The sequence below is a fragment of the Somniosus microcephalus genome, chromosome 6, assembly GCF_052327205.1.
Source record: "Somniosus microcephalus isolate GS21.2 chromosome 6, FLI_Smic_1.0, whole genome shotgun sequence".
Classification (NCBI taxonomy): Eukaryota; Metazoa; Chordata; class Chondrichthyes; order Squaliformes; family Somniosidae; genus Somniosus; species Somniosus microcephalus.
Window position 1 is genome coordinate 69,746,510 of NC_140992.1, and position 24,604 is coordinate 69,771,113.

At 48.4% G+C, this 24,604-nt stretch overlaps 1 protein-coding gene across 5 annotated transcripts in view; it reads left to right on the forward strand.

Moving 5' to 3' along the window:
- zbbx (zinc finger, B-box domain containing) overlaps window positions 1-24,604 on the forward strand; it is a 198,242-nt gene that overhangs the window by 149,724 nt on the left and 23,914 nt on the right. For 4 of the 5 annotated variants that reach the window (XM_085990387.1, XM_085990384.1, XM_085990383.1 and 1 more), the window contains one exon: window positions 11,585-11,749. The exons of the other annotated variant lie outside the window; for it this stretch is intronic. In XM_085990387.1, coding sequence (XP_085846513.1) covers window positions 11,585-11,749 — 165 coding nt within the window. The remainder of the gene's footprint in view (window positions 1-11,584; window positions 11,750-24,604) is intronic. 5 annotated transcript variants of the gene reach the window in all.

The window sequence follows — 24,604 nt, forward strand, 5'->3', positions numbered from 1 at the left end:
ATTACTTGGCCGGTAAACTGGCTTCCCTGATTGCATTCCACGAACTGGGGCAGTCCCCATCTCGAGAACACCTCCCGCACCAAGATTCTCGCAGTCCCTAACGCTGTGGCTGTTTGGCAGGGGAAGGCTTCAACCCATTTAGAGAACACGTCCACCAGAATGAGGCAGTACTTATAGCCTCCCTGGGTGGCGGGTAAGGGTCCGATATAGTCAATTTGGATTGACTGCCATGGTCCCTCTACCCTCTTAACGTGTCCCATCGGCACCTTCCTCCTGTGAGGATCGGGGTTATTTGCCGCGCACACAAGACAGTTCGCGCAAAACTCCCGGACGTCCTCCCGGAGTCCTGGCCACCATCCTGCTTGTTCCACCCGCTGCCAGGTGACCTCAGGCCCGGGGTGCCCTGCTCCTGGTCCCTCATGGGCCAGTTGAAGGAATTCCCTCCGGTGCTGCTGAGGCACCACCCACTGCTCTTCTTTAAACAGCATTCCCTCTCTTATGGACAGGGATGCTGCACCATACGGGCCTTCCATTTTCTTCCCCTCGCTAACCGCGTTAAATACCCCTCTCAGGGCAGGGTCCTGAGATTGGACCGATTTGAGGTCCGGGGCTAGCGCTACCCCTACACTCTTCTGGATCCCATCCCTGCCTTTTACAGCTGCCACTGGTCCGGACACGTAGGGGTCCCAGAAAATGCCGGTCTGGGCACCCTCTCTCGCCAGTGCGTCAGCTCGCTGGTTCCCCTGACCGCGAGGTTCTGTGGAGGAGTGAGCCTTCACCTTGTGGATGAAGACCTCACCCTTCTCCCCCACGACTGTCAGGATCTTCTCCAGCAGGGGCTTTACCACCAAGGGTCTCCCATCCGCGGAAGTGAATCCGCGACGGGACCAGATGGCCAGGTATTCGGTACACGAATTGCATGTAAACATGCTGTCTGAGCAAATCATGTACGGGGTAGGGAAAACTTCGGGATGGGTAACCACATACGCCACAGCAGACAGTTCTGCCTGCTGGGCGCTCATGGTACTGGGGAGTTTAATCGCCAACGCAATGTCAGCCGTTGGGTCATACACTCCGAACCCCGTGAGCCGCTTTCCAGCGGATACTGTGCTGGAACCATCCACGTAAATCTCACGGCCGGTGGGATGTATCCCAGCCCGGAGACCAACATCGACCTCCCATACCCCTTCAACGGAACATTGATGGGCTGTCCCAGGGTAAGCCAGGTTGGCGGCTAATCTGGGCTCGCACAGGCCTCGTACCCGCAGATCCATTTGTGAGAGGAGTAGGGTTCAGTGCGCAATGCGGGCACTGCTTACTGTCCCATCCTTAATCCTCCCATCCAAAAGCATCTTGGTGGGCGTGTGGTGTGTGAGGAGGGTGATGGGGGAGGTGCCTGTGAAGATGGCGGATCTTTTCACAGCCCAGTGTGTGGCCAAGAGGTGCCGCTCACAGACCGAGTAGCTCCTCTCCACGTCGGTGAGCACCCTGGAGGAGTAAACCACGGGTCTCAGCTTGCCATGTCGCTCCTGGAGCAACACAGCACTCAGACTGTCCCTGCTGGCCACCACCTCCAGGAAGAACTCCCTTCCCCCATCTATCGCTCCCAGGGCCGGTGCGGTCTGCAGCTTCCTTTTTAGGAGCTCGAACGCAGCCTGGCATCCTTCATCCCATGACCACTCCACTCCCTTGTGCAGGAGTCGGAGTAGTGGGGCTGCCATGGCCGCATAGTCCTCCATGAAGTCTCGTCAGTACCCGGTTAGCCCGAGAAACGACCTCACACCCTTTATGGTGATGGGGACCGGTAACTCCTGTACCGCCTCCCTCCTAGCCCTATCGATGGCCCTTTCTCCGGTGCGGATGGTCAGCCCCAGGAACTTGACTTCCTTTTGACCGATCTGCGCTTTCTTTGGGTTGACTTTGAACCCCCTTCTGGTCAGTAGTTCCAACAGTTCAGCCAGCAGTGGGCCGTGCTCCCCGACCGTGTCGGTAAACAGGAGCAGGTCGTCCATGTACTGTACTAACTGAAGGGGCTGACTGAACTCCTTCAGGCTGTCCGCCATGCATTGGTGGAAAATGCTGGGACTATTGTGGAAGCCTTGTGGCAAGCAATTCCAGGTATATTGTTGCCCTCTGAAAGTAAAGGCAAATTTATACTGGTCCTCCCTCCGCACAGGGATCGACCAGAACCCATTGGAAATATCCAGCACCGTGAACGTGGTCGCGGATGCGGGGATACTCCCAATGAGGTTGGCCACTGCTGCCACTGTGGGGGCACATGCGGGGATGTTGCTGTTCAACACCTGATAGTCCACCGTGGCTCTCCAGGAATTGTCCGGTTTCTTAACCGGCCAAAGCGGAGAGTTCACATGGGTGGCTATAGGCCTCAGCACCCCCTGCTGTACCAGTGCTGATATGGCCACCTCCATATCAGCCTCTGCTTCCTTTGGGAAGTTGTACTGCTTTTGGGGCCGGGCCATGGGATCCCCATCTACCCTAACCTCAAAGCCAGCAACCCTCCCACAGTCGTGTTTGTGAGTGGCGAACGCACCTAACTGAGCCTGCACCTCGGCTCTAATACTTCTGGGATACCCTCCATCATTTCACCGAGGTCGTAACTCCCTTTCGGCTTCATGGTACACAGGGTTCCCTTCCCACCCTTTCCCGGGATTACTACCACTCCCCTTTCCTTTCCAGTGTTGGCCCCCCAAAGGCAATGGTTCCTGAGGTCCACGAGGATCCCATGGCCCACGATGAAGTCGGCCCCTAGGATCCCCTTCCCTCCCTCCGCATCCCATCTCGCCAGGACACATGTCCACTTTGTCTGGCGTGTGCCCAGGCAGATCGAGAGCGGCCTGGAGAACGCACCCGTCTGCTCCGCCCCTGTGAACCCCGATAGGACGTATGGAACCCCGTTAGACAGAGGTGAGGTGGTGGGATTCTCCGTATGGATCACGGTGCATGAAGCTCCCGTATCCAACAGATAAGTCCCCGTTTCCTTCTCTACCTCCATCTGCACGAGCGGTCTCTTCCATCCGTCGTACTGGAGCGCACATAGATAGACGGGCTGCGCAGGCTCCAGTCATTGCGGGCCACTTTGGGAAGGGGTTGGGGGAACCGCTGGACCGGTGGTGGCTGCTATCTTTCCCTTAGTGAGGACCAATGACCTCACTGAAGCCAGCAGCACGTCCAGCAGCTCTGGAGGGACAGTTGGCTCCATCTCTCTCTCTGGGGCAAAGGTCGGGGGTGCGGCCGGGGCTTGGGCTGGGGCTGTGGGGACCTTTTCCCTTGTGTCCTTCCAGGGATACTTACAGTCCCTGCGCCAATGCCCCTCCTTCCCACAGCCGTAGCACGTTTGTCGGCTTTGGTTGGGACGGCTCCCTTCCTGGCGCCACTCTTTACGGGGCTGGTCACCAGGGCTGACCTCACAAACCTTCCCGTTTTGCTGGGGTGTCTTGCTATCCCTCCCATTTCTAAAGGTGACGGTGAGTTGGCGAATCACCGTCGCCTCCGTGGTCAGAGGGTTTCGGGGGTCGAACCAGGCCATTGCCTGCGTTTGAACGCGGGGCAGGGAGTTATTCATCAGGCACCTGAGCCAGTGGACTAACTGGTCCCCGTCCAGGTTCGCTCGCGCCGGCATTCCCGGGCACGCACCCTGGTAGACTGGCCACAGCCTGTCCGCGAACGCCTGCGGGAATTCCCTGGGGAGCTGGACTGTTTTCTCCACCCGGGTGAACGGACTCCCTTCGTTCATCCCCATGGCCTCCAGGATCTCGTCCTTCAGCCTGCCATAATTTTCCTGACCCCTCTTGCACCCATCGGGTAGCGTCTGGAGGAGATTGCTACCCAGGGAGAACAACATCATCTTGGCCTTCTCTGCCTCGTCGCAGTCGTTAACACAGGCCGGCCTGCTCTATCTCCCTAAAGTGAAGAGAAGGGTCCCCCTTTATGGTGAGCTTGGGGATGTAGCTCACCATGGAGTGCAATTGTTGCGCACCGTGTGGCACCAGGAATTGGTTCTGGAGGTCCCCAGGTTCCCCGTCGTCACCGGGTGGTCCGTACCTCCGTTGTGTCACGGGGTACACCGGTCCCGGTCCCTGATTCTCTCTCGGGCTACCCTGGTCTACCTTGGATTCTTCATCCTCCACCCCCTCCTGATCCCAGACCTCTGGAAAACTAGGGGCTAGGGGTGGTGGCTGTGAAATCTCGGGTTCCCTAACCCGCTTTGTTCTGGGGGCTGCCTGCGGGACTTCCCTGCTTGGGTTACCATTGAAATCAGCCTGGCCGACCTTGGGGCTAATGAGGCATATCATCCCCTTTGCCCTGGCCAATGCCAGATTCAGGCTTTCTATTTCCTGCCTACAGGGGCCATGGTCTGCCTCCTCAAACCCTTGAGCGCAGGCCAGCTTATAGGCTGCTTTTACTTCGCCTACCTTTTCCTCCTGTGCCTTCAGTTACCCTGTAAGGCGGCTAATCTCTGTTTTTAATCTCTCTTTCTCCCTGGATTCTCTTGCCTGATACTCTACGTGTTCTACCCTGAACCTAGCACTCCCCTCCAGCTCAGCTATCTTGCCCTCCAGCCTTTCTACCTTCCCCCGATGGTCCCGGACCATCGCTGCCCTCTCTTGGCTTATGGCCTCCAGAGCCACTAGCACCTTCCCTTCCGCTGCAACCTTTTCCTGCAGCTCCCGGGACAAATGCTTCATTTTGGTTTCCTTATTGGCCACCGCGTGGTCCAGTACCAGAACCTGCTTTTTATAGCGCATAAGCCACACCGCTTTTTCAATGCCCTTGCGGTGCTCTTTACTAGCCGTCCACTGGGCGGCTGCCTTTAGGGGACGCTTGGCTCCTAACAGGTCATATACCCATTTTTTTGCTACATTTACTTTGCCACACATGTAGGAGGATAACCTGTCCTCCATGACATCTGTCTCACCCGAGTCTTTGTCCACCACACAAGGGTTCTGTAGCCAGTGTCCCATCTGGGTCGCCATTCTGTAAGGGGTCGTTTTAACGAGCTTGTGGTGTGCGAGATCGGTTTTTGATTTCACACTGCTCGTGAGCGGTTCCGAAGCGCTCCCCCCTCACCGGTTCTAGACACTGGGCTTATTGCCAGACCACCTTGATGTGTTGGCCCAACTTGTGACTCGGAAGACAAATGGATCAGGTGAGACAAGGTAAGTTTTAAATCAAAGGTATCTTTATTTTTAAGGAGAATAAAACATAGTGAATGAAGAAACAATGCAGACAAAAATCATGAACACGTCTCTCAATGGGAACTAAAATTTAACACACAAGAGTTACTTTGACTATCATAATACATCAATTCTAGATCAGCGATATAATAAAACGGGGGTGGAGAAAGCGCACGGCACAACGAAGGATGAATAACACTCCCGAATTACAAAGCCCTTAATATTAAAAACCCTCCCGTCTCTACAGTATACCTCAACTAGATCAGCTAGGTGGAGTTGGGCCTCTATGCTCACCAGGGTTTTTAAAACTGTCCTTGACCTTGGTGCTCCTGTATCGTCCGGGATCTCCAATCTTCCTTATGGGACCGGCTCCTGAACCTGCTCTCCTGCTCGAACTTGTAGGCCCTCCGTGCTCCTCGAACCGTAATCAAACCTCTCCACTCGCTCTGCCTTTGACCTCGTGTCTGTGTGAAACTGTGGTTTTTTTTTGTCTCTGTTCCCCCAACAGTTATACTGTTTTCTTGCCCTTATCTTGGCGCCAAATCAGGGGTTTTCTTTTGTTAAAGTAATGGGCAAACTGCTTTGACAAAAGCGGGTACTTTATTTTAATGTCTTGTAAATGAAACTAATGGGATCTGTCCTGTGTCCCTCTGAGTTTGGTACAGATAATAGATTTTGTCTGTGCTCTGCGATTTCAGAGATGGGTTTGCGTTTTGCTAGCAATTAACACACCTTGAGGTGTAAATACTTTTGTTTTGACTTCGTTACTACTGTAACCATTTTACCATATCAATTGCAGTCAGTTCTGGAATCTTCTAATCGGTGGTGACTCAGGTTTCTTTAAGATACTGCAGTGGTATGTCCTTCTGAAATGAGTCATGTGATCTGCCAACTCCATCTTGTGTTCATAAAATGTGGCCATTTCAGGGGTTTTACAATGTAGACTGTATTTTCCTGGATCTTTGCGAATCCTACAAGTTTAGAAGGTTGAGCGGTGATCCAATCGATGTGTTTGAAATGATTAAGGGATTCAATAGGGTAGATGCAGAGAAACTATTTCCTCTGATGGGGGAAATCTAGAACAAGAGGGCATATTCTTAAAATGAGAGCTAAGATATTTAGGAGTGAAATCAGGAAGAACTTTTTCATACAAAGCATAGTGGAATTTTGGAACTCGCTCCCTTAGAAGGCTGATGATGCTGAGCCACTTGAAATTTTCAAGACTGAGATTGATAGAATCTTGTTAGGTAAGGCTATTGGGATATGGAACAAAGGTGTGTAAATGGAGCAGAGGTACAGATCAGCCATGATCTAATTGAATCGTGGAACAGCCTTGAGGGACTGAATAGCCTACTCCTGCACTATGTTATGTAGGCAAACATGGCAGCCAATTTACACACCGCAAAGTCCCACAAACAACAATGAGATGAATGACTAGATTATGGGGGAGAAATTGGGTGAGTAGTGCCACCTGTTCGCGCCTAAAGAGGCAGTCAGTGGCTGTAGCGCCACTGGCTGCGCCTCCCGCGATATTCAGCAGGGGCGCTAATGATGGCGTTAGCCTTTTGCGCTGCGCCGCCACCGATGACGTCATCGGTGTGCGCAGCACCCTGATCGCGATATTTGGTAGTGAACGCTGCTGTAGCGCCGTTCGCTACCTGCGCCCGGTTCACGGGGCCTTACTGTGCTGGCAGCGGCGCAAGTTAAGGTGGAGGTGCGGGGCGGCCGCTTTTTTGGCGGCCGCCTGCCAGCACCTCCATCCCCGGCCTCCTGGTGCCCCCCCCCCCCCCCCCGCGGCATTGCCGGCTGTTTCCCGAGAGCCCGGCACTTCTCCTTGGTGCTGGGCTCTTTTGCCGGCACTCGCGATCGGGGCTTGCGCTGTTGCAGGCCCCTCCCCCTTAACAGTGGGAGGAAGGCCTGCAGTACCACAGCGTGCCGTGCCGCAGTGTGTGACGCTGCGGCACGTAGCGCTGCAAAATTCACTTTCAGCGCCCTAAGAGGGACTCGGAGCGCCTCGAGCCGTGCCCCGTCTCCCTCTAGGGGCATTTCAACTGAATTTGTGGCGATTGCGACGCAAATTCCAGCGCCCAGGCGAACTTTGCGCCGCTTGGGCGCCTCAGGCCAATTTCTAGGCCTATCTGTTTTAATTGTTAGTTGTGGGCTTAAATGCTGACCAGTACACTACTTAGAGTCATAGAATTATACAGCACAGAAAGAGGCCCTTCGGCCCATCGTGTCTGCGCCGTCCATCAAGCCCTGTCCAATCTAATCCCATTTTCCAGCATTTGGTCCATAGCCTTGTATGCAATGGCATTTCAAGTGCTCATCCAAATGCTTCTTGAATGTTGTGAGGGTTCCTGCCTCTACCACCCTTTCAGGCAGAGAGTTCCAGACTCCAACCACCCTCTGGGTGAAAAAGTTCCTCCTCAAATCCCCTCTAAACCTCCTGCCCCTTACCTTGAATCTATGCCCCCTTGTTATTGAACCCCTACTAAGGGGAAAAGTTCCTCTTTATCTACCCTATCTATGCCCCTCATCATTTTGTACACCTCAATCAGGTCCCCCCTCAGCCTTCTTTGCTCCAAGGAAAACAACCCCAGCCTGTTCAGTCTTTCTTCATAGCTGAGGCGCTTCAGTCCAGGTAACATCCTGGTAAATCTCCTCTGCACCCTCTCCAATGCAATCACATCCTTCCTATAGTGAGGCGACCAGAACTGCACACAGTACTCCAGCTGTGGCCTTACCAGCGTTTTGTACAGCTCCATCATAACCTCCCTGCTCTTATACTCTATGCCTCAGCTAATGAAGGCAAGTATCCCATATGCCTTTTACTTGGGTACAGATGATCTGGAATTGTTTTGTCTTTTGGCAACCTTCACTAAATTAACTATCATGAGACTTGAGGTTTGTAGATCCGACCCCATGAAAACATAATGGCTGTTGTTGAAAGACAATTAAATGAAGAGTATTGATTAGGGTGAAATGCATCATGTTAATTTTCAAACACCTTAAATTCATTTAGGAAGAACCCTCTGAGCCCCTTTGAGCGTACTGCCCTACCTTCTCTTTGCGCTGAGCTTTACCGTACAGTTCCCATGTCTTTGACATTTCCATTTTGGCAATGTCTTTCCTAGCTGAATTTATTAAATGTTTGCTGACCAACTGACTTTCTTTGAACTTTACTGTGCTGACTGTTATTCTACTGAATCTTAACATTTTTAAACTACAGGAAACTTTGTTATATCTGGCACTGACGGGACCGAGCTGTTGCCGATCTATCAAAACTGCCGGACATACAAAGTTAATGTTGAAGCATACGGAGGTTTTCATCTCCGTATCTGACAACAAACACTGTTGCTTAGCAACAGCTGGTAAACAGTCGGCCCGTACCTTGGAAGCGTCTCTGTAGCTTAGCAACAGCTTCAGAGAGACTTTCCAGAGCCCGACTGTTGAAAACAAAGCCACGAGAAGAAAAAAAACCTAACGAAACGACTCCTGATTTCTGCCGGTAGATCGAGGTTTCCAGACATACAACTTCCGGATAAAGCAAAGTTTCCTGTATATTTATTTCCTGAATACTTGCCCACCTTTTATGGAGATTGTGAATCTTTCGACTAAAATTCTTTAACCTAAAAGAAAAGGAATTGAATGAATATGCATTAACCTCTTGATTGGGATTATGTCTTTCCCTTTTTACCATACTTTTCACCTTGGATTGCCCTCAATTCTGGTACTAATCCTGCTTTTAGTTTAAAATATTGGGAGATCTTAAATGAACGATAATAGTCATCCTTTTATTAAAAATAAAACCCATCATTTTTCAGGCACAACGCTTTTATTTGCATTTTATTGTAACTAAAACATACCATAACTTTTTTTTAACTTGCCAATCAGCAAATTATGTGCCATTCACTTTCAAATTGTTTATGCCTGTACATGATTTTTACTTTACAACAGCAACAACTTGTATTTATATAGCACCTTTTAATGTAGTAAAACATCCCAAGGCGCTGCACAGGAGTATTTTCAGACACAAAATTTGACACCGATCCACATGAGGATAAATTAGGGCAGGTGACCAAAAGCTTGGTCAAAGAGGTAGGTTTTAAGGAGCATCTTAAAGGAGGAAAGAGAGGCAGCGAGGCGGAGAGGTTTAGGCAGGGAATTCCAGAGCTTAGGGCCTAGGCAACAGAAGGCAAGGCCACCAATGGTTGAGTGATTATAATCAGGGATGCTCAAGAGGGCAGAGTTAGAGGAACGCAGATATCTCGTGGTTGCGGGGGGGGGGTGCTGAAGGAGATTAGAGATAGGAAGGGGCGAGGCCATGGAGGGATTTAAAAACAACGATGAGAATTTTGAAATCGAAGCGCTGCTTAACCGGGAGCCAATGTAGGTCAGCGAGCACAGGGGTGATGGGTGAACGTGACTTGGTGCGAGTTAGAACACGGGCAGCCAAGTTTTGGATGACCTCAAGTTTATGTAGGGTGGAATGTGGGAGGCCAGCCAGAAGTGCGTTGAAATAGTCAGGTCTAGAGGTAACAAAGGCATGGATGAGGGTTTCAGCAGCGGATGAGGAGAAGCAAGGGCAGAGCTGTGCTTGATTTATTTTATACATAGCTTCATTATTTTTCTTATGCTTTTATTAGCATTCATTCTGCATCTTGGCTGAAAGGTGCAGAATGAGAGTTCAACTGAGATTGACAAGGAATGGAGAAGAGCATTTCAGATCAAATTATGAAATGTGCAAAATCCCCCTCTGCACTTTAATAGTTGAAGGGAGAAAACAATCCATTTTAATAATACTACTTTTACTGTGTAGTAAGAACAGAGAAAATAGTCATGTATTTCATTCTTGAGAAAGACGCTCATAACTCATAACTTGCTGAACCAATGCTGCTGTTGCAAGTATAAGGCAATTATAAAGGACTGACTTGATTTTTTTTTTGCACTGTAGCACAGTCTTTTCTCAGCAACTGTTGGTCAATTTTGTGGGACTTCCTGCCTTGCTCCAGTTGCTTCTCTGTTGTTATGCTAAATTACAAACATATAGCCAAAAAATGAGTTGTTGACAATGGCTTGCTGCGGAATAAGCATTCTTAATCTGTTTTATGTAGCTGACATCACAAGTTAATTTATTGCATAATGGCAGTTTACACGCTGGCTCTTATATATATATGCAGAATATATTTGTGGCAGAGTTAAAATGCATTTTAAAGTCATCATTCTCATAACTCTGGCATTGTGACTGCAGGACTCTGGTAATGTTAAAAGTGTTGAACATATGTTGGAGCCATTCTGTATTATGGCGCTACACGTCTGAGCATGCATAGAATGGTTACAGCACAGAAGGAGGCCATTCGGCCCGTCGAACCCATGCCGGCTCTCTGCAAGAACACTTCAGCTAGTCCCACTCCCCTGCTCTTTCCCCGTAGCCCTGCAATTTTTTTTCCTTCAGGTACTTATCCAATTCTCTTTTGAAAGCCACAATTGAATCTGCCTCCACCACCCTTTCAGGCAGTGCATTCCAGATCATAACCACACGCTGTGTAAAAAAAAAAAAAAAAAAGTTTTTTCTCATGTCGCCTTTGGTTCTTCTGCCAATCACCTTAAATCTCTGTCCTCTGGTTCTTGACCCTTCCACCAATGGGAACAGTTTCTCTCTATCTACTGCATATGAACTAGATTGAGAAATGGTGAAAATCGAAAAGTCAAGTTACAGAAGCACCATGCAGCAAGAGAACTAAGCCTAGATTGTTTTCTTTGAATGACATTGGCATGTATTTGGGGTAGTGTGCTACCACAATGCATGGTATTGCTAACATGCATAGAACACAGATTCATTCTCCCATGCTGAGGAATTGATGTGCTGTTTTGGGAAGGCATCACCAGAGACCAGGTACTTCCCCTCTGGAGAGAGGAAGGAAGAAAATTCAGACTGAGTGATTCATTAGGCTGCTCTTGCTTTCTACACAGCCAATTAGTTGGAGATAAAATCTACTTGAGTATAGCTTTAACCATAACTGATTTCAAGTTCAATATGATTTATACAATTTTATATTTTAAGTCTTGATCTATACAACTCTTGTTTTGTCAGACTATTTTAAATTTGTATTCTGCTAATAAATTGCAATACATGTCATTTTAATGTGTTCTAATAAAAGTTTTAGACACTACACGGCTGATTTTAACTTTCAGTCTTGGTAGAAAATATGTGATAGCGGATCAGCCACCCGCTGTCCACTTCGACTTCAATGGAAAGGAAAATCGTACAGGATGTCCAACCGGCGGCTGATCCATACCGCCCATTTTCTGCCACCGCCAAAAGTTAAAATCAGCCCTTGCAAGTCTCCGAATAAAGAGCTATTCTTTTTTATCTCCCAATTCTCTAGAAAATGGGGACTGGCAACCACATAGTAGCCTCTGCGAATATGCAGATAACTCCATTGTTAATGATGTAATTGGTGATATTCAGAGTAGACCGTCGAGCAGTTTTGGAAGACATGTTGCATCCACAAGAGTTACACCATGGACAGCATTATCAAAATCAACAACAGGTAAGCTAAGTGGCCAGTGCTCAAAGAATGAGATTTCCTGAGGTCTGTCCATCTCTTTATCTGTTTTGACAGGTTTACTGTTCCTGAAATAATCAAATATATTTCCAGGCTTGACACCTCTCTTTGGCCAAATCCTAACCCCCATCCCGCAATGCTCAGCAATTTATCTCGCATCGCCTTCCTCCTAGCTCTTATCGAACTCACCCTCTACATGGGATCCACCACCACCTCCTCAATTCCCTCCCAACCCAGTTCCTGATGTTTCAGCTATTTTTTTCTCAATGCTTGCTGACACTGTCAACCTTTCTCTTTCCTCGAGCATTGTTTCTCTCCAAAACTAGAATTATTGACCCCTTTGTAAAAAGCCCACCCTTGGCCCCAAGTCCTTGCTAACTTCTTTTCATATCTCACCTCCTCTCCCTAAATCTTCAAATACATTATTGGCACTTACCCCATACTCGCCCCACAACCACTCTCTGTTAGAGACTAAACTGAAGAGATTCAATCTCAGCAACACCACAAAGTTACTGATGATATCCTAAGTGACTGTGGTTACAACACAATATCCCTCTTCAATGTCTCTGACCTCTCCGCAGCTTTAACACAGTTTATTGTTAAATCTTTCTACACCAGGTCCCCCTCCATGACACTGACATATCGTGGTTCCACTCCTACGTGTCCCAACATAATTAGTACAACCCCCCCCCTCCCAACCCTTCCATGGCTTTTCCTTCCATGTGTGCATTGTAACCTCTGGCATGCCCCAAGGCTCCATCCTTGGTTCCTTGGCATTCCTAAATTACTTGCTGTTCCTTGCTTACATCATCTTAAAGCATGGAGTAAGCTTCCATTTACACACTAGTAAAACCAAACTCTCTGCCACCACTTCCACTCCACAACTGCTGCTGTGCTGTCTCACTGCCTGTCTGATGTTAAGCCATGAATGAACCATAACTATTTTAGCTCGACATCAGTAAGACTGCAGTCATCCTGTCTGGCTGCCTCAGCTGCTGATTCCAATAATGTGCTAACTGAGTTTCCTGCTTGACTCAGCCAAGTTTCCAAGATGACATTTTGCTAATCACCAAGATCATGCCACATCTTTGCATTGATTTCTCCAATGAGCCTCTTGTTGGCCTCCTAAACTCTACCTTACATAAACTCGCAACTTGTTCAGAAGTCTGCCATTCATTATTATACCCCATACCAGGTCCTAGAACCCTGTACTTGCTATGAGCCAAATGACAGAAATAACTTATCCAACATATATTCTATCATTTCATTATGCCTGTCCATAAATAATGGACATATTGAACATCATTCTAGCCTAAGCTTTAAACCAGATACTACCTATTGCATTAATCAGTCTTTCAGGTATGACATTTTTCAAATATTTGCCAGGTTCCTGGGAAGATATTATCCATAGCTGCACAAGTTGTTTTTGTCCTACATTTATTTAAAGGAAGCCATAAAAATGGCCTTATCCTTAAGTACTCATGTGACCACTTTCCCATCTAAGTTTTTTTTGCACAAGTTTAAATGTGGCAGATACCTTCCAGTTGGGCCACTATCTTTATGCAATTCATAGCATGGAGTATTGAAACATAATGGAGCTAATGTTTGGTTTTGGCACCGCCTGCCCGATGAAGCTTGCCAGAAGCTCAAACTGTTTTTGTGGTCGTGCCTCATTAGAGTAATCTCTGTGAGCTGCTAGTGTTGAATGACAAACAACTCGCCGACCCAGGTAGTGTTGCCACCCTTCCAGGCGTGCCCTGATGTCTCCAGGAATTAGATTAATCTACTGGGCACTGCTGTGAATAATGCAGGAGAAAAATCGAAGGGGTATATAAAAAATTGTGTTTTTTTCCCACTTTCTTTGAACACTTTAGTTTATTAGCTATAAAAAATATTGGAGATGGGGGGGGAGGTGGGGGAAGCTGTTTGACTGGGTGGGGCAGTTGGAAGCAGGAGAACACGTGATGAAATCTCCAGGAATATGTCCAACCGGAGTTGGCAGGCCTAGATGTGGGTGGGGAGAGGGGAGAGAAAGTGAGAATCTAGCAGCTCATCCACCGATTCGGAAGTGACTCCTTAAAGGAAGGAGGTAATCCCGTGGCTCAGGTTCACGGAAGGACCGGCAGTGGGTGGAAGAATTTTGTGGGGCCAGGAGGAGCAGGACCAATGGTTGCAGCTGCTCAACAATGATCCACGGCAAAGTGTCAAGTTGGATTCAAAACTGGCTCGGAGACAGGAAGCAGAGGGTAATGGTTGATGGGTGTTTTTGTGACTGGAAGGCTGTTTCCAGTGGGGTTCCGCAGGGCTCCGTACTAGATCCCTTGCTTTCTGTGGTATATATCAATGATCTAGACTTGAATATAGGGGGTATGATTAAGAAGTTTGCAGATGATACTAAAATTGGCTGTGTGGTTGATACTGAAGAAGGAAGCTGTAGACTGCAGGAAGATATCAATAAATTGGTCAGGTGGGCAGAACAGTGGCAAATGGAATTCAATCCGGAGAAGTGTGAGGTAATGCATTTGGGGAGGGCTAACAAGGAAAGGGAATACACATTAAATGGTAGGACACTGAGTAGTGTAGAGGAACAAAGGGACCTTGGAGTGCATGTCCACAGATCCCTGAAGCAGGCCAGGTAGATAAGGTGGTTAAGAAGGCATACGGAATGCTTGCCTTTATTAGCGTGGCATAGAATACAAGAGCAGGGGGGTTATGCTTCAACTGTATAAAACTTCTTCTTAGGCAGTCCCTCGGAACCGAGGATGACTGGCTTCCACATTAAAAATGAGTTCGCAGGTGACTGATGAGTCCAATGCGGGACCTACAGACTCTGTCACAGGTGGGGCAGACGGTGGTTGTAGGAGCGGGTGGGTGGGGCGCTTAGGTTGACGTGCGCTCCCTGCGCTTGGTCCCCGCCTGCTCCTGGCGAAGAGACCCGAGGTGTTCGGCGCCTTCCCGGATGCTTCTCCTCCACCCCGTGCGGTCCTGGGCCAGGGACTTCCAGGTGTCGATGGGGATGCCACACTAGTTAGCCCTCAGCTAGAGTATTGCGTGCAGTTCTGGTCACCATATTACAGGAAAGATGTGATTGCACTAGAGAGGGTACAGAGGAGATTTACAAGGATGTTGCTGGGAGTAGAGAATCTTAGCTATGAAGAAAGACTGGATAGGCTGGATCTGTTTTCCTTGGAACAGAGGAGGCTGAGGGGAGACCTTATTGAGGTGTATAAAATTATGAGGGGCATAGATAAAGTGGATAGAAAGGACCAATTTCCCTTAGCAGAGGGGTCAAAAACCAGGGGGCACAGATTTAAAGTAATTGGTGGAAGGTTTAGAGGGGATTTGAGGGGAAATTTCTTCACCCAGAGGGTTGTGGGGGGTCTGGAACTCACTGCCTCAAAGGGCGGTAGAGGCAGGAACCCTAACCACATTTAAAAGTACTTGGATGTGCACTTGGGATGCTGTAACCTGCAGGGCTACGAACCAAGAGCTGGGAAGTGGGACTAGGCTAGATAGCTCTTTGTTGGCCGGCGTGGTCATGATGGGCCGAAATGGCCTCCTTCCGTGCTGTAACTTTCTATGATGAGTTCCACTGGGTGGAGAACATGTTCCTTTTTAACTAACAACAGAAAATGCTGGAACAACTCAGCAGGCCAGGCAACATCAGTGGAGAGAAATTAGTGTGACGTTTCAGGTCTAACCCTTTTTCAAACTGGAAAGGAAATAAAATAGATCGAAGGCAGGGCTGCAATAGAACAAAAGAAGTAAAAGAGACATTAAGAGGTATTCAAAACCAGACGAGATGGTAATAGGACAGTGGAGACAAAAGATGGCAAGATTAGGTGTGAAGTGTACTGGCAGGATGGGGTGGAAAAAAAATATAAGTAAAAATGTAATAGGGGCCGAGGTTATGATCTGAAATTGTTGAACTTGATATTGAGTCCGGAAGGCTGCAAAGTGCCTAATCGGAAGATGAGGTGCTGTTCCTCGAGCTTACGTTGAGCTTCCGTGGAACAATGCAAGAGGCCAAGGATGGTGAGGTCCGAGTGGGAATGGAGCGGTGAATTAAAATGACAGGCGACCAGAAGCTCGGGGTCACCCTTACGGACTGAACGGAGGTGTTCCGCAAAGCGGTCACCCAATCTGCGTTTGGTCTTCCCAATGTAGAGGAGACCGCATCGTGAGCAGCGAATACAGTATACTAGATTGCAAGAAGTACAAGTAAATCGCTGTTTCACCTGGAAGGGGTGTTTGGAGCCCTGGACAGTGGGAAGGGGGGAGGTATAGGGGCAGGTGTTACATCTCCTGCGCTTGCACGGGAAGGTGCCAGGTGAAGGGGAAGGGCTGTTGGGGGGGATAGAGGAGTGGACTAGGGCGTCTCGGAGGGAGTGGTCCCTAGGGAATGCTGAAAGGGGAGGGGAGGGGAAGATGCGTTTGGTGGTGGGATCACTTTGGAGGTAGCGGAAATGGCGGAGGATGATCCGTTGGATGTGGAGGCTGGTGGGGTGAAAGGTGAGGATAAGGGGAACCCTATCGTGGTTCCGGGAGGGAGGGGCAGGGGTGAGGGCAGAAGTGCGGGAGATAGAACGGACACGGTCGAGGGCCCTGTCAACCACGGTAGAGGGGAATCCTCGGTTGCGGAAAAAGGAAGACATGCCGGAAGCACTGGTGTGGAAGGTGGCATCGTCGGAGCAGATACGGCGGAGACGGAGAAACTGGGAGAATGGAATAGAGTCCTTCCAGGAGGCGGGGAGGGAGGAAGTGTAGTCCAGGTAGCTGTGGGAGTCAGTGGGCTTGTAGTGAATATTGGTCGATAACCTATCTCCAGAGATGGAGATGGAGAAGTCGAGGAAGGGAAGGGAAGAGTCAGAGATGGACCATGTGAAGGTGAGGGAAGGGTGGAAATTGGAGGCAAAGTGAATGAAATTGTCTAGTTCGGGGTGAGAGCAGGAAACTGCACCGATACAGTCATCAATGTATCGGAAAAAGAGGTGAGGGAGGGGAGCTGAAATAGGGGGTGATGTGCTGCCAATTATAGAGAAAAAAACAAGTCAGCTTGGTAGACAGGGCAAATATACAAGGGCAAGGCTGGATGGCATCTATTTTAATGCAAGGAGTCTTGCAAATAAGGTGGATGAACTGAAGGTGTTGATAAACACATGGGAGTATGATATTGTTGCTATCACGGAGACGTGGTTGAGGGAGGGGCAAGACTGGCAGCTCAATATTCCGGGGTACAGAATCTTCAGGCGAAACAGAGGGGGAGGTATAAGAGGAGGGGGTGTCGCAATATTAATTAAGGAGTCAGTTACTGCAGTAAGGAGGGATGACATATTAGCAGGTTCCTCTAATGAGGCCATATGGGTGGAGCTTAAAAACAAAAAGGGGGCAAGCACTTTGCTGGGAGTGTACTATAGGCCTCCAAACAGTCAGGGGGAGATAGAGGAACAGATATGTAGGCAAATCTCAGAGAAATGTGCAAATAATAAGGTAATAATAATGGGGGATTTCAACTTCCCCAATATTAACTGGGATAGTCAGAGTGTGAAAGGCACAGAGGGTGTAAAATTCTTAAAGTGCATCCAGGAGAGCTTTTTGAGCCAGCATGTAGAAGGTCCTACAAGAGAGGGGGCGGTACTGGACCTAATTCTAGGGAATGTGGCCGGCCAAGTGGAAGAAGTGCTAGTAGGTGAGCACTTTGGTGACAGTGACCATAATATGGTGAGATTTAAGGTGGTCATGGAAAAGGACAGGGATGGGCCGGAAATAAAGCTTCTAAATTGGGGGAAGGCCGATTTTAATAGGATAAGGCAGGATCTGGCCAAAATGGACTGGGATCAGCTACTTGTAGGAAAATCCACATCGGAGCAATGGGAGGCTTTCAGAAGGGAGATTGAGATCATACAATGGCAACATGTTCCCGTAAAGGTCAAGGGTGGTTCCAAAAACCACAGGGAACCGTGGATGTCAGGGGATATACGAGAATGGATTAGAAAAAAAAGGAGGGCTTTTGGCAGATACAAAAGGCTAAAGACGGAGGAAGCCCTAGAGGAGTACAAAAAGTGCAGGGGGATACTTAAAAAAGAAATTAGGAGATCAAGGAGGGGCCATGAAATAACACTGGCGAGCAAAATAAAGGAAAATCCTAAGATGTTTTATAAGTATATTAAGGGTAAGAGGATAACTAGGGAAAAAATAGGGCCCATTAGGGACAAAAGTGGCAATCTGTGTGTGGAGCCGGAAGATGTAGGAGGGGTTCTAAATGAATTTTTTGCATCTGTTTTCACTATGGAGAGGGACGATGTAGACATAGAAATAGGGCGGGGGGACTGTGATATGCTCGAACATATTAACATCGAGAGGGAGAAGGTATTGGCGGTTTTAGCAGGCCTAAAAATGGATAAATCCCCAGGCCCGGACGAAATGTATCCCAGGCTGCTGTGTGAGGCAAAGGAAGAGATTGCGGGGGCTCTAACACATATATTCAGAACCTCTCTGGCCACAGGGGATGTGCCAGAGGACTGGAGAACCGCTAATGTAGTACCATTATTCAAGAAGGGGAGTAGGGAAAAACCGGGGAACTACAGGCCAGTGAGCCTATTTCAGTGGTAGGAAAATTATTGGAAAAAATTCTGAGGGACAAAATTAGTCTCCACTTGGAGAGGCAAGGATTAATCAGGGATAGTCAACATGGCTTTGTCAAGGGAAGATCATGTCTGACTAATTTGAATTTTTTGAGGGGGTGACTAGGTGTGTGGATGAGGGTAACGCAGTGGATGTGGTATACATGGATTTCAGTAAGGCCTTCGATAAAGTCCCGCACAGGAGACTGGTCAAGAAGGTAAGAGCCCATGGAATCCAGGGTGCCTTGGCACATTGGATACAAAACTGGCTTAGTGGCAGAAGGCAGAGGGTGATGGTCGAAGGTTGTTTTTGTGACTGGAAGCCTGTGGCCAGTGGGGTACCACAGGGATCGGTGCTGGGTCCCTTGCTGTTTGTGGTCTACATTAATGACTTGGATATGAATGTAAAAGGTATGATCAGTAAGTTCGCGGATGATACAAAAATTGGTAGGGTGGTAAATAGCGAGGAGGGTAGTCTCAGTCTGCAGGACGATATAGATGGGTTGGTCAGATGGGCGGAACAGTGGCAAATGGAATTTAACCCGGAAAAGTGCGAGGTGATGCACTTTGGGGGGACTAACAAGGCAAGGGAATACACAATGAATGGTAAGACCCTAGGCAAGACGGAGGGGCAGAGGGATCTGGGTGTGCAAGTACACAGATCCCTGAAGGCGGCGGAACAGGTGGATAAGGTGGTAAAAAAGGCATATGGGATACTTGCCTTCATTAGCCGAGGCATAGAATATAAGAGCAAGGAGGTTATGATGGAGCTGTATAAAACACTGGTTAGGCCACAGCTGGAATACTGTGTGCAGTTCTGGTCGCCACACTACAGGAAGGATGTGAACGCTTTGGAGAGGGTGCAGAGGAGATTCACCAGGATGTTACCAGGGCTGGAGCGCTTCAGCTATGAAGAGAGACTGGGCAGATTGGGTTTGTTTTCCTTGGAGCAGAGGAGGCTGAGGGGGGACATGATTGAGGTGTACAAAATTATGAGGGGCATAGATAGGATGGATACTAAGGAGCTTTTTCCCTTAGTAGAAGGGTCAATAACTAGGGGGCATAGATTCAAGGTAAAGGACGGGAGGTTTAGAGGGGATTTGAGAAAGAACTTTTTCACCCAGAGGGTGGTTGGAGTCTGGAACTCACTGCTTGAAAGGGTTGTGGAGGCTGGAACCCTCACAACATTCAAGAAGCATTTGGATGAGCACTTGAAATGCCATAGCATACAAGGCTACGGACCAAATGCTGGAATATGGGATTAGATTAGACAGGGCTTGATGGCCGGCGTGGACACGATGGGCTGAAGGGCCTCTATCCGTGCTGTATAACTCTATGACTCTATGACTCTATGACCTGAGTAGGACTGGAACAAAGAGTGTTCCACATATCCCACGAAAAGGCAGGCATAGCTAGGACCCATATGGGTACCCATAGCAACACCTTTGATTTGGAGGAAATGAGTGGAGTTAAAGGAGAAGTTCTTCAATGTGAGAACAAATTCAGCCAGGCGGAGGAGGGTGGTGGTGGACGGGGACTGGTCGGGCCTCTGTTCAAGGAAGAAGCGGAGCGCCCTCAGGCCATCCTGGTGGGGGATGGAGGTGTAGAGGGATTGTACGTCCATGGTGAAAAGGAAGCGGTTGGGGCCAGGAAACTGGAAACTGTTAAAGTGGCGGAGGGCGTCCGAAGAGTCGCGGATGTAGGTGTGAAGAGACTGGACAAGGGGAGAAAAGATAGAGTCGAGATAGGAAGAGATAAGTTCCGTGGGGCAAGAACAGGCTGAAACGATGAGTCTACCAGGGCAGTCCTGTTTGTGGATCTTGGGAAGAAGGTAGAAGCGGGCTGTGCGGTGTTGGGGAACTATGAGGTTGGTCGCCGCGGGGGGAAGATCTCCAGAGGAGATGAGGTCAGTGACAGTCTTGGAAACGGTGGTTTGATGTTCGGTAGTGGGGTCATGGTCCAGGTGGAGGTAGGAGGAGGTGTCAGAGTTGGCGTTCAGCTTCCGCTAGGTAGAGGTCAGTTCGCCAAACAACGACAGCACCACCCTTGTCAGCGGGTTTGATGACAATGTCAGGGTTGGATCTAAGAGAATGGAGTGCTGCAAGTTCAGAGCCCTTCCCCTTCACCTGGCCTCCCCCTTCCCCTTCACCAGGCACCTTCCCGTGCAAGCGCAGAAGATGTAACACCTGCCCCTATACCTCCCCCCTTCCCACTGTCCAGGGCCCCAAACACCCCTTCCAGGTGAAACAGTGATTTACTTGTACTTCTTGCAATCTAGTATACTGTATTCGCTGCTCATGGTGCGGTCTCCTCTACATTGGGGAGACCAAACGCAGATTGGGTGACCGCTTTGCGGAACACCTCCGTTCAGTCCGTAAGGGTGACCCTGAGCTTCTGGTCGCCTGTCATTTTAATTCACCGCTCCATTCCCACTCGGACCTCACCGTCCTTGGCCTCTTGCATTGTTCCATGGAAGCTCAACGTAAGCTCGAGGAACAGCACCTCATCTTCCGATTAGGCACTTTGCAGCCTTCCGGACTCAATATCGAGTTCAACAATTTCAGATCATAACCTCGGCCCCTATTACATTTTTACTTTTATATTTTTTTCCACCCCTTTGTTTTGGATCTTCCCTTCCCCCCACTTTCCTTTTTTTTTCTCTCTCCCATACGGCAGCTGTCTCCCATCCTGCCAGTACACTTCACACCTAATCTTGCCGTCTTTTGTCTCCACTGTCCTATTACCATCTCATCTGGTTTTGACTACCTCTTAATGTCTCTTTTCCTTCTTTTACTTCTTTTGTTCTATCGCAGCCCTGCCTTCGATCTATTTTATTTCCTTTCCAGTTTGAAAAAGGGTTAGACCCGAAACGTCACTCTAATTTCTCTCCACGGATGTTGCCTGGCCTGCTGAGTTTTTCCAGCATTTTCTGTTGTTATTTCAGATTTCCAGCATCTGCAGTATTTTGCTATTGTTCCTTTTTAACTACTTTAATTCCAATCAGAGGGTGCCTTACAATAATGAACAAAAGAGGCTGGACAGCCTGATTGCTTCTGATTTAGAGTCTGTTTTGAAGAATTCTATTCTCCATGGTGACAGCTAGTGCATATATATTCCTAGAGCACCTGAACATTTCCTTGATATTTATCGTCAAAGAAAGTAAAATAACTGAGAGATTTCCAGTGTTGCTCACATTTTGTAATTTTGGCAAAGGGCCTTGGAATAGTAAGAAGTTGAAGGTTATTTCTATGCCGGTTTCGTAGAGGACAAATTTGTAGACAGTTTACTACTGCATTCATTGGACGTGACATTGTTGTGACTGGAAGGTCAACTACTAAAAGATTATTTATACGGTAGGCTGAATTTAACAGGATAGAATGTATTATCTCAGTAGAGCTTTATAGGATAGTTAAAAACACAAAAAAATGCACAGCCTTCTGCACGTTGTTCAAATTTGAACGGATTTAAAATGAAAAGTTTGAATTTAACAGTAATAGCTTTTTAGATTAAAAAAAACTAGAGAAAGAAAGCAAGGAACTTGAGTTTATATAGCATCTTATCATGTCCCAAAGTGCTTTATAACCAATGGATTACTGTTGAAATGCAATCAGTGTTATTATGTAGGCAAACATGGCAGTCAATTTGTGCACAAGGTCCCACAAACAGCAAATGAATGAGAGATAATCTGCTTTTAATCGTGTTGGCTGAAGGATGAATATTGGCTGGGACGTTGGGAGAACTTCCTCTTCTGTTCATTCAAAAGTGCTATGGATTTTTTTCTACACCCACCTAAGCAGGCAAAGAGAACCTTGGTTTAATATCTCATCTGAAAGATGACACCTCTGACAATAAGAACATAAGAATTAGGAGAAGGAGTAGGCCATACGACCACTCGAGCCTGCTCCGCCATTCAATAAGATCATGGCTGATCTTCAACCTCCACTCCACTTTCCTGCCCTATCCCCAGATCCATCGATTCCTCGAGTCCAAAAATCAATCTATCTTCGTCTTGAATATACTCAACGACTGAGCATCCACAGCACTTTGGGGCAGAGAATTTCAAAGATTCACAACCCTCTGAGTGAAGAAATTCCTCCTCATCTCAGCCTTAAAAGGCTGGCCCCTTATCCTGAGACTCTCCAGCCAGAGGTAACAACCTCTCAGCATCTACCCTGTCAATCCCCCTCAGAATCTTATATGTTTCAATGAGATCACCTCTCATTCTTCTAAACTCCAGAGAGTATAGGCTCAATCTGTCCTCATAGGATAACCCTCTCATCCCAGGAATCAATCTAGTGAACCTTCGTTGCACCGCTCCTAAGGCAAGTATATTCTTCCTTAAATAAGGAGGCCAAAACTATGCACAGTACTCCAGGTGTGATCTCACCAAAGCTCGGTACAATTGTAGCAAGACTTCCTTACTCCAACCCCCTTGCGATAAATGCCAACATGCCATTTGCCTTCCTAATTGCTTCTGTACCTGCATGCTAACTCTCTGTTTCTCAGATGTCTGTTTTAATATTTGCTGTGAATTCAAATCTAATTCTGAAACATACCTGTATAATGATGAATCCACTATATTTATGTACATTCTTAGTTGAGTCTACTTCTATAGTTAACAGCAGGATATGCAATTATAATTAATTGGTCAACAGGGCTATGAAATAATAACAAATGAGTATTATATGATGAGCTCAACTTATAAATTAAAATATGATGAACATTCCAGAGACACATTGCCAGCAGAATTTTGTTAGGGGTCATAGGGGGAAAAATTTGGTTGGTTTGCACCTCCCTTTAGCGCCTTAAGAGGGTGCTAATGGGGCGCAAAGCAACTAGCGCCCGGGCGTGGCGATGTCTGCGCCGCTCGCGAAATTGACCAGACATTTTGCGGCGGCGCTAAACAATACCGTCCCGATCTCCTGCGCTCACAGATCTTGACGTCATTCGAGCGTGCAATGCCCTTGTGGCGCCCCGGACTGGATATTGAGTGGCGCCCCCCTCCTTTCCGCCTGGCGCAAGCAACGACAGGTAGACTGGAACGTTTCCCAGTCGGTGTGGGGCTGGGTGGGGGGAGCTATTTAAAGGCGGCCTCTTCCTGGCTTTTTCTGTGGTCGACATTTTTGCACCACTCATTCTGACAGAGAGAGATTCTGAGAGAGAGGAGGAGAGACTTCTGCATAGAGTCAATGCAGTGTGAAGTAGTTTTGGCTACTGAGCATCACTTTGCAGGTACTTTTGTTTTTGACCTTCATTACTTTGATTGCCAAGAAACTAAGGGGGTTGCACTGATTCGGAGGCCACAGAGACGCAGAGAGAGAGTGGCAATCATGGCCAGACGGAGGAGGGCCAACAGGCCTCTGTACAGGAGACCTTACCCTCCCAGGGTATTTTGCCAACAATTCTCCTACATTAATTTGTCTGAGGAGCAGTGTTTGCGCAGGCTGCGCTTCAGCAAGGAGGTGATCACTGAGCTCTGCCACCTGCTGCAGCCAGATCTGCAGCCTGTACTGAGGACCAGGACGTCTCTGTTGGTGGCTGTGAAGATCACAGTGGCTCTGAACTTATATGCCACCGGCTCCTTTCAAGCAGCTACTGGGGACATCGCCAATATCTCCCAGTTTGCGGTTCATTGCTGCATCCGTCAGGTCACAAATGCCCTCTATAAAAGGATACGCCAGTACATCTCTTCCCGATGACCCGGGCCAAACAGCATGAATGCGCATTGGGCTTTGCGAGGATAGCGGGCTTCCCCATGATGCAGGGCGCCATTGACGGCACGCATGTGGCATTGCGTGCACTGCATGAGAATGCAGAGGATTTCCGCAACCGCAAGGGGTTCCACTCCTTAAACGTCCAGTTAGTTTGCAATCACAGACAGCTGATACTCGCTGTCAATGCCCGCTACCCTGGCAGCAGCCACGATGCATTCATCCTGCGCCAGACTGCTGTGGCAGAATTTTTCCAGGCACTGCATCACCCAAGTGGTTGGCTCCTCGGGGACAAGGGTTATCCACTGTGCACCTGGCTGATGACACCGCTCCATAACCCGAACACCCCTGCTGAGCTGGGGTACAATGAGAGCCATCTCACCACCAGGAACATCGTTGAGCACACAATCGGCATGCTCAAGCAACAGTTCCGCTGTCTGGACCACTCAGGAGGAGCTGTGCAGTACTCGCCTGAGCGAGTCTCCCTCTTCATAGTTGTGTGCTGC